The 9,744-nt window shown below is 40.2% G+C and overlaps 1 protein-coding gene across 1 annotated transcript in view; it reads left to right on the forward strand.

Annotated features, from left to right (window-relative positions):
- The window catches only part of LOC127413258 (neuron navigator 2-like), a 117,314-nt gene extending 108,391 nt beyond the window's left edge, over window positions 1–8,923 (forward strand). The window contains exons 35-39 of the mRNA XM_051650238.1: window positions 3,479–3,550; window positions 4,202–4,398; window positions 4,510–4,628; window positions 4,900–5,100; window positions 6,586–8,923. Coding sequence (XP_051506198.1) covers window positions 3,479–3,550; window positions 4,202–4,398; window positions 4,510–4,628; window positions 4,900–5,100; window positions 6,586–6,711 — 715 coding nt within the window. The 3' untranslated portion in view covers window positions 6,712–8,923. The remainder of the gene's footprint in view (window positions 1–3,478; window positions 3,551–4,201; window positions 4,399–4,509; window positions 4,629–4,899; window positions 5,101–6,585) is intronic.
- Window positions 8,924–9,744: the final 821 nt, after the last annotated feature.

Here is a 9,744-nt window from a genome sequence, read left to right on the forward strand (position 1 = left end):
GGGTTAGGAGGCCTGGGAGGCGGCCACAGACTAGAGACTGGAGCCGTGGAAGGCGGAGCTGTAGTAGGCTCGGGGGGCAAAGCCGTGGAAGGCGGAGCTGTAGTAGGCTCGGGGGGCAAAGCCGTGGCAGGCGGAGCTGTAGTAGGCTCGGGGGGCAAAGCCGTGGCAGGCAGAGCTGTAGTAGGCTCGGGGGGCAAAGCCGTGGCAGGCAGAGCCGTGGGAGGCTCAAGGGGCGAAGCCGTGGTAGGCTCGAGTGGCGAAGCCGTAGAAGGTGGAGCCGTGGCAGGCTTGAAGGGTGAAGCCGTGGAAGGCGGAGCTGTGGGAGGCTCGATGGGCAGAGCCGTGGAAGGCAGAGCCATGGGAGGCTCGAGTGGCGGAGCCGTGGAAGGCGGAGCCATGGCAGGCTTGAGGAGCGAAGCCATAGAAGGCAGAGCCGTGGCAGGATCGAAGGGTGAAGCCGTGGAAGACTCGGGAACGACCTCTGTGGTCGTGGGCATAGATAGAGACTCGGTAACGACCTCTGTGGTCGTGAACAAGGACAGAGACTTGGAAACGACCTCCATGGTCGTGTACAAGGGCAGAGAATCGGAGACGACCTCTGTGGTTGTGTACATGGGCAGAGACTTGGAAACTACCTCCGTGGTCGTGTACATGGGCAGAGACTCGGAGATGACCTCTGTGGTTGTGAACATGAGCTGAGACTTGGAAACGACATCCGTAGTCGTGTAAATGGGCAGAGACTCGGAGACGACCTCTGTGGTTTTGAACATGGGCTGAGATTTGGAAACGACCTCTGTTGTCATGTACATAGGCAGTGACTCGGAGCAGATTCAGACGTGGCTGTGACATGGCGTGGAGCAGACTCAGACGTGGCTGTGACATGGCGTGGAGCAAACTCAGACGTGGCTGTGACATGGCGTGGAGCAAACTCAGACGTGGCTGTGACATGGCGTGGAGCAAACTCAGACGTGGCTGTGACATGGCGTGGAGCAGACTCAGACGTGGCTGTGACATGGCGTGGAGCAGACTCAGACGTGGCTGTGACAAGGCGTGGAGCAGACTCAGACGTGGCTTTGACATGGCGTGGAGCAGGCTCAGACGTGGCTTTGACATGGCGTGGAGCAGACTCAGACGTGGCTGTGACATGGCGTGGAGCAGACTCAGACGTGGCTGTGACATGGCATGGGGCAGACTCAGACGTGGCTGTGACATGGCGTGGAGCAGACTCAGACGTGGCTTTGACATGGCGTGGAGCAGACTCAGACGTGGCTTTGACATGGCGTGGTGCAGACTCAGACATGGATGTGACATGGCATGGAGCGGACTCAGATTTTACTGTGACATGGCGTGGAGCTGACTCTGGCGTGACTGTGACAGGGCACGGAGCAGACTCAGACGTGGCTGTGACATGGCGTGGAGCAGACTCAGACGTGGCTGTGACATGGTGTGGTGCAGACTCAGACATGGATGTGACATGGCATGGAGCGGACTCAGATTTTACTGTGACATGGCGTGGAGCCGACTCTGGCGTGACTGTGACAGGGCACGGAGCAGACAGAGGCGTGGCTGTGACATGACGTGGCGTGGCGTGGAGCGGACTCAGGCGTGAAAGACTCAGAAGCCGGAAATGGGATTGAGAGAGGAGGATCCTCTGCAGCGAGAGTCTCTAAGATTAGCCTCACATATTCCTCCCATGTGCAATCTCCGGTCTCCGGCAATTCCCTCCACTGGAGTGTTGTTAGTCCGATTCGGTAGATGGATTTCAGGGTATCATCATCAAATCCAGTGTGGATGGCAACGGTGGAGAAGAAATGGGAGAACTCTCTGATTGATAATCCGCCTGGCTTAGTTGTACGAAGTACGCTACTAGATCCATTTTGCGGTTAGTTGTTCTGTAACGTAAGGAAGGAAGTCACGAGAGCTGGATCTAGGTGCAGTGAAACAGTCTTTAATAAAATAAACAAAGTACAGGATAACGAGATAAACACAGGAACAAAAGAAACATCCACGATGGGAAAACACAGGAAACGAGCAAAACATCTACAAAGGGAACGGGTCAATAAACAGGAGGTCAAAACATATAACAACTGACAAGGACTAAGCAAACAACAGGGCATTATATACACAATGGGTAATGAGTAAATGAAAGACAGGTGAAAACAATCAAGGACAGCTGGCAGTGATGAGGGCAGGGAATTATGGGAAGCGTAGTCCGGGAGGAACAGATGACAGGGGAGAAACACAAGGAAAACAACAGTGAATCATGACAACTCCGGTGTTTAAATCCATCTATTCAGAAGAGATATACTAGGTGTGGGTTAGAAACAGATCAAAATTGAACTCTAAATCTCCACTTTCACTTTTACATCTGAAAGTCACATGTGGTGCCTGTTTAGTTTCACTTTCACATCTGAAAGTTAAAGTTAAAATAGAGATTTTGAGTAAAAAAGGACTTCTGTTTCTCACCCACACCTATAATATCACTTCTGAAGATATGGATTTAAACACCAGAGTCATATGACTTACTTTTATGTTTCCTTTATGTGATTCTTGGAGCTACAAAAGTCTGATCACCATTCACTTGCATTGTGTGGACCTACAGAGCTGAGATAGTTTTCTAAAAATCTTATTTTGTGTTCTGTTAAAGAAAGAAAGTCATACACATCTGGGATGGCATGAGGGTGACGATGAGAGAAATTTCATTTTTTGGGTGAACCATCCCTTTAAAGTAATCCTTATGTATGCTGGACACTTGTTGACATGGTTACTATATTAACACCATATTACTGTAGTAATAACTACTGTAGTCTGCTAAATGAATAAATTAATAAATGTAATACCATGGTTAATTGCATTAAAACTATGGCTTCTGCCATAAAACACGGTTACTACAATACTACTATAATAAAACCATGGTTAATTTTACCCAGATCAAACCTTTCTCTCAACTCCCCGACCTTTACCGTGACTAAATCACTGTGAGGAAATCAACATTTATATTCGTTTTTATTTATAATTATAAGTAGCATTAAAGGATATATTAAGAGTGGAGACAGGAAACAAAAAAGGCGGACTCAAACTCGGGTCGTCCGCACGATAAAAGCACATCCACATCGTCGTTACACCCCACGCCACTGCAGCGACACAAGGGGTGCAGTTTGTCTTACATTTCTGTGTTTCCACCAGACTATTGGAGTGCAAATAGCCTTGCTGTGTGGCAGGTGCTATTTACACCTAGTGCAAATTTTCATTCCTTTTATGATTTGCATACAAACTAATTTAATGCGCTTAAGCATACACCCTTAGATCAAAAGGTGTTTAAGATCATGAGAAACATACTTTCACTCAAGTGTGTTCAACATTTTGACTGGTACTATAAAAGTTGGTTTACATAATCACTTATGCCACTAAGGAAATGCACACATTATGATGAGTGTACATCAATCCATGGTCTTATGTTCTCCCTCTGTATCTGCAGCCCGTATATTATTGGCACGATGAGCCAGGCGACGTCCTCTGCTCCAAACCTGCAGCTCCATCATAACTTCAGGTACAACAGTTCTTTTTTCTTGAATTAGGGCTAAAAATGATATATTGCCCTTAAAGGGAAAAGTGCTGTGGAATGACCTCTAGGTGTCACTGATGTGCTAATGTAGACCAAGATCCTGATATGAGTTCCAGATCTTCGTTTTCAACAGAAACTAAATGAGCTGAATTGGATTGAACAAGTAATAATGGCTACATTCAGAATGGAATACTCACATACTGCACAGTGTACACCGAATAGTGCCTACTACTTTTTAAAGATAGTCTGTGAAACAATATGCAATATGTTACAATAACCATTTAAAACAGAAGTATGCTCTATTGTTCACATGATGACAATACATTGCTTGCTTAATTCAGCAAGTGGAATCCAGTTATCAATTCAAGATTAAAAAAATTCTTAACTCTTGGCAGTTCAAATACTTAGTCAAGAAAGAGATGTTAAAACTCCTGGCTTATATTGCTTCCAGTTTTTTTGTAGCATATGGTAGTATGTTATTCCAAACATAGCCTGTTAGCCTACGTATTTACTGAGGTGTAACACTGTGAAACAGAAATGTCAAGTAATTAGGTTTGTGTTACTTTAAGATAATTGTGAAATGATGAGATGGTCTGTCAAGCAATATGTCAATGGGACATTTCCCGTCTACCATAGGTGGGTGTTGTGTGCTAATCACATGGAGCCGGTGAAAGGTTTCCTGGGCCGGTTCCTAAGGAGGAAGCTGATCGAGACAGAGATCGGCAGCCGAACGAGGAACGCAGAGCTGGTGAAGATCATAGACTGGATCCCTCAAGTCTGGCACCACCTGAACCGCTTTCTGGAGGCCCACAGCTCCTCTGATGTGACCATTGGTACAAACATTTATTATAATATTAAAGTTAAATACACAACTGTTACTAATTTGCCTCTCAATGTGTCTGTTTGTGATTATGGATCTCATGTTTGTCTGTTTTTCCATCAAGGTCCACGTCTGTTTTTGTCTTGTCCGATGGATGTGGATGGGTCACGTGTGTGGTTCACAGACCTGTGGAACTATTCCATCATTCCCTACATGCTGGAAGCTGTAAGAGAGGGACTGCAGGTAACATTAACCCTAAACTCGGCAACTCCCCTTTTATCAGATGCATACGCTTGCAATGGTTGACAAATACAACTGTGAATAGAGTATTCCTACAGTAGCATTGTTTGCAGAACATTTTTGCTTTTGCTTGAAGTTGCATCCACGGCAACAGTAGAAAGTCTAAGACCACTGTCACAAATACTAAGTGCACCTTTAAGTTATTCAATTTACAGTAATTATGAGTCTTACACAATATAAATGTTTACTCTTATTTGTTTCTCTTTATCTATAGCTGTACGGGCGCAGAGCAGCATGGGAGGATCCTGCACTGTGGGTGCTGGAGACGTTTCCATGGGCGACCACTCATCAACACCCTGATTGGCCAGCATTGTTGCAGCTCCGCCCAGAGGATGTGGGCTTTGATGGATACTCTGCATCCAGAGAGGGCGTCAACAAGCAGAGTACTCAGAGTGACAGTGATGCTGACCCACTGGTGAGTAACACACTGACACACAGACAGTTCAGTGCCAAACGGCCATGTGAGATTGGACTTTTTACAATAACTCCTCAATTGGGGGTTATAATTAAGAAGAAACTATTCTTGGTAGGATTGCTAAATAAAATCACAAATAGACAATGAATAAAAATATCTCACATTGTCCTGGAGCACTAATCATGTCTGGATAAGGGTGCACACACATACTATATATATTTAGAAACAGTGACTTTTATCCCTTAAATAAATGGGAATTTCACCAAACACTCTTACATATTCGGGTCTTTACAGACTGTCACAGATATCTATCATAAATGGATCTACAAAATGCCCAGATAGTGGATATATTTTTATATTTTATTTTTCAGATAGTATCAAAGAGATAATACAACAAATCAGGACAAATCTAGAACACGATTAATTACTTTCACAGTGGAATTTTTTAAGATGCAAGTGGCTATTAAACACATATAGAGCTACACATGTATAGCTTATGTGTACTGTATATTATGTGTTATAAGCTTCAAATAACTATTTTCTCAGGCACTTATTGAGTCTAAACAGATGCACAACTTACATAATTTCAGTAGTATACCCAAATGACAATACCCATACATACTGTTCATGTGTTGAACTTGCTAAAGTTTACTTCCATGTTGTTTCTTTTTCGAATAGCAGTGTCAGATGTAAATGAAGTCAATCATTGAAACAACAGCGCCACATTGAGTAACAAATAGCTTGTATAATATGTATATGTACACGCATATGGGATACTGTTAATTAACCATTGTTGCACAGAAAATTAACATGATATTGTATTTATTTGTATGAATATAGTACTCATTCCTATTGTAATAAACAAAGAAATAGATATCCTGTGATATTAAACTTATATATATATATTAAATAATCATACAAATATACGTAATTTATTGAAGTGCGAAACTATTACATACCTAGGGTCTCTAATGACCCTATACACTTTTGGCACTTAAGCCATTATGAAAAAAAAGGAGAAAGATTGAGGAATACTAAAGAGGTGTGGGCACAATTCCAAAAAATGGATGAGGTACAGGGGGTGGAATTAGATCCAAGGTCACTAAAGACCCGCGGTATGGGTTTAAGGGATAAAGGTGCAATTAAGTAATTTTTTTCCACTTTAAAAATGTTTTATACATAGATTAATAATACTTTTACTAAATGTAAAAATGGTGTTCACTAATAAGATGAAAATGAAGACTCTTCAGTCTTATCAGTGGGTTAGAAAAGCTGTTTTATTTTACAAAAGGTGTTCCCCCATCATGGGGTGATTGTCAAGAAACCTGCCAAGAAAATATCCTGGTTCAAAACAAACAAATAAAAAATTATATTTTGCATATGGAAAATAAAGCCTATATTTAGAGCCATCAAGATGTTTTTTTTTACTTTGTGACATTATGTTCATGACAGTTACGCACATATTGTCATGTATTCTTTGAACAGATGAACATGCTGTTGCGACTGAAGGAGGCTGCCAGTTGCTCAAGTCCTCAGAGTTATGAAAGCGACTCAAATAGCAACAGTCACCATGATGACATCCTAGACTCTTCACTGGAGTCCACACTATGATCCAGCCTGATCTGTTATGCCTTTAAATTTCCTTCACTAAGGACACACTTTGAACATTGATGCCGACTGAGGCAGAAGAATCAAGTCATTACATCACTTCTACATCAAAACAGAAAGGGTGCTGGTAACCCTGAGAATGAAATGACACTTCATTAAAAAAGATATATATAGAGAGAGATAAATAGATAAATATATGCACCAAAACTCAACAGTACATCAAGCTGCCTCGTTTGAACTATCGGTTTGATTTTAGGATTCTTACTACATCATTGAACAAAAACAGAAGAAAGTGCTTTGTCCCAAGGATTTACAGTACCTCAAATTGAATCGTCAGAGAAACTTTCGCACACAATGCAATTCTACAATGGATGGCATCAGTGTTTCCTCCCATTGACTTTCCCTCTAGTGATGGGCCTTCTTATCATGTCCGTACAACTTCACAAAACCAGCTTTATCGCATGCCATCGTTTCATATCTTATTAGATTAAAAATATAGTTGAAATGAGATGGTGCTTCACTTTTATCATTTAAAACTAATTTATTGTGATGATTGGAAATAATACCTCTTATACCACCTGGGATGTGCTTTTGTTTGCTCTTGTGCATATGTTTTATTTTAAACCACCATGACCATTTCTCTTTACCTTACCTGCTGAACCCTGACCTTAACTGCTGACACCGCATGATCCAGCTGAACTTCTACACTAATGCAAGTGTTCTACTGTAGCACAAAACGTGTCTATCTATTTTTTACACTCAATCGCTCTCTTTTTGGTGCTGAATGGAATCTGGTGCCTTAGTCCATTTTGTACTCCAAGGCACTCATTTTTATACGTTGGGAAAATACTGATTTAAATACATTTTGTAATTAAACTACAGGGCTCTATGCTACTTTTTGAGTTTGCCTATAATAAACAGCCTCATAGTCATCATGTCACGCCACACATTTGTTAAAGTACAATAATGTGACAAGAAGAAGTGAAATAAGATGCAGGGTGACTGTAACCTCCAAAAGTTTTAATTTGTATTTGTTTTTCTGTTCAGCACAGTGAAAAATTACAACAGCGACTCACTGTTGTGTCCGGAAGCATTTAAAGGGTTAGATAACAATTTAACTAATTTGCTGTTGTCATTTGAAAACGTTTAAACGTTATAAACTCAGAAAAAAAAACAACAAAAAAAGCGTTGTTGCTTTTATATAACTGAAATATGTTTTGTCTCCATCGGGTAGACTGTAAGGCTTTGCTTGGTGCTTAAATGTTTTCTCAACACATCTTGGCAAAAGCACAGTATGATGCAGAAGAATTTGTTCATAATTTGGTGTTTATGAGTATACCTCATTGACCATTTTGGCCTTTATCATGTACATATCTTAGGTTCAATGTGAAAGAGTAACAAATGCCTATATAGACATTGGATAAAACTATACTGTATTTGCTGCTTGATATTGCAAGGACGTTTCTGGATGATGTGTAAATAAACATTTTCTTTGATTCTCCATAAAAGAAAAGTATTTGGATGGATAGTGAGTTTCCTTGCATGGGAAAACATTACATATTGGGCTATTCAGTGTTTTCACCTTATTTATAACATAAATTGATTTTTAGATGTTTGTTGTATGGCGCTACAGGGTTTGTTTTACAACACTGGTTCCATTTCACTCCAGTGTACAATTCCTGTTAGTCACTGATGCTATGCAACATTAGATTTTAACAGAAGCCAAATATTGTAGCTCTGTAATCAGCACTGCCAATATATTGTGTGTACACTGTGTATATCATTTGTGAATAATTTTAGGATATGTGCCTAATATTTCTTTGACAGTTATGATGATGATGATGAAAGTCATTGTAAGCACAAAGGTTTTATGTGTTGATTGTTGTAAAAACTGAACGGGGAGGGATATAACTGAATGGAATTTATGTCATTGAATGTGTACTTTGCTGGAACATTGTTTCTTGATGTAATATATCAGTGTAAATATTTGACTACCCTGCTTGCTGCATTTTGATGAATAATCTTTTTTTTTTTTTCTAGCCATTTATAACGGTGCTTGGAAATATGGACTATTTTGTGTACAGTGTCTTTTTCATCTTAACAGTTGTTTAGTTTCCCAAGGATGGTTCTTGAAAAGCAGATGACCCACAAAGATGTGCTTGACAAGTTACCAGTTTTAAATTATTTGTAATTCAATAAACCTAATAATTATTTATTAATTGTTCATTGGTTTTATGACATGACATGAATGTGAAGCAATCACATTGAAGAAAAAACACTTTATACCAGGATATCATTCATATCATGGCAGGACTCCACTTTTGGATGCCAAAACGTTTTAAATGATAACAAGGTATGGTGATAAAATATAAAGAATAATGCAACAACAGCAATAACTTAAATATAGCCTAGCAATTAATATGTATTGGATCTTTGTTGTATTTTATGCAAGCCTACTCAAGAATCTCTAACTAATTGCAACTGAGATATTTTCTTAATAATCACATTGATTTCACAAGAAGTCATGGATATGTCACCCTGTAGTTTTTACACTTAAATAAATGGCCCTAAACAAACAAATAACGTCAACAAAGGAGATTAGAGTGCGCTAATTCTTCCTAATATAACGAGCTGTTTTTGTGCAGGTTTGGTGGACAGGCGTTACTCCACCGTAAAATAACGCAGAAATAATGTTAGAAATCCAACTCAACTGTGGAAAGAATTTGAATTAAAATGTGTCTAATGACCTCTCTGATCTTTTATAAAATAATGAAAAAACACGGTGTGTTGTGTGGAACACCCATCTTACTAACTGCATTGGCTAATTCTCAAATTAGTCAATGGATTCCACCTGTGAATCTGTGCTCAATTGTGGTGAATTTAGTTCTGATTAAAATCAGATGGAGGATTCTGCTGTAAGAGCATAAGAAATCTTGAAATGTGATTACTGCATCAGGAAAGATGTCATCTTCCAATAATAATCCAATCTAAATATATAAATATATTTTACAGTACAGTGTGTGAACATCAAAAGTG

This window comes from Myxocyprinus asiaticus, chromosome 2 (genome assembly GCF_019703515.2).
Source record: "Myxocyprinus asiaticus isolate MX2 ecotype Aquarium Trade chromosome 2, UBuf_Myxa_2, whole genome shotgun sequence".
NCBI lineage: Eukaryota > Metazoa > Chordata > Actinopteri > Cypriniformes > Catostomidae > Myxocyprinus > Myxocyprinus asiaticus.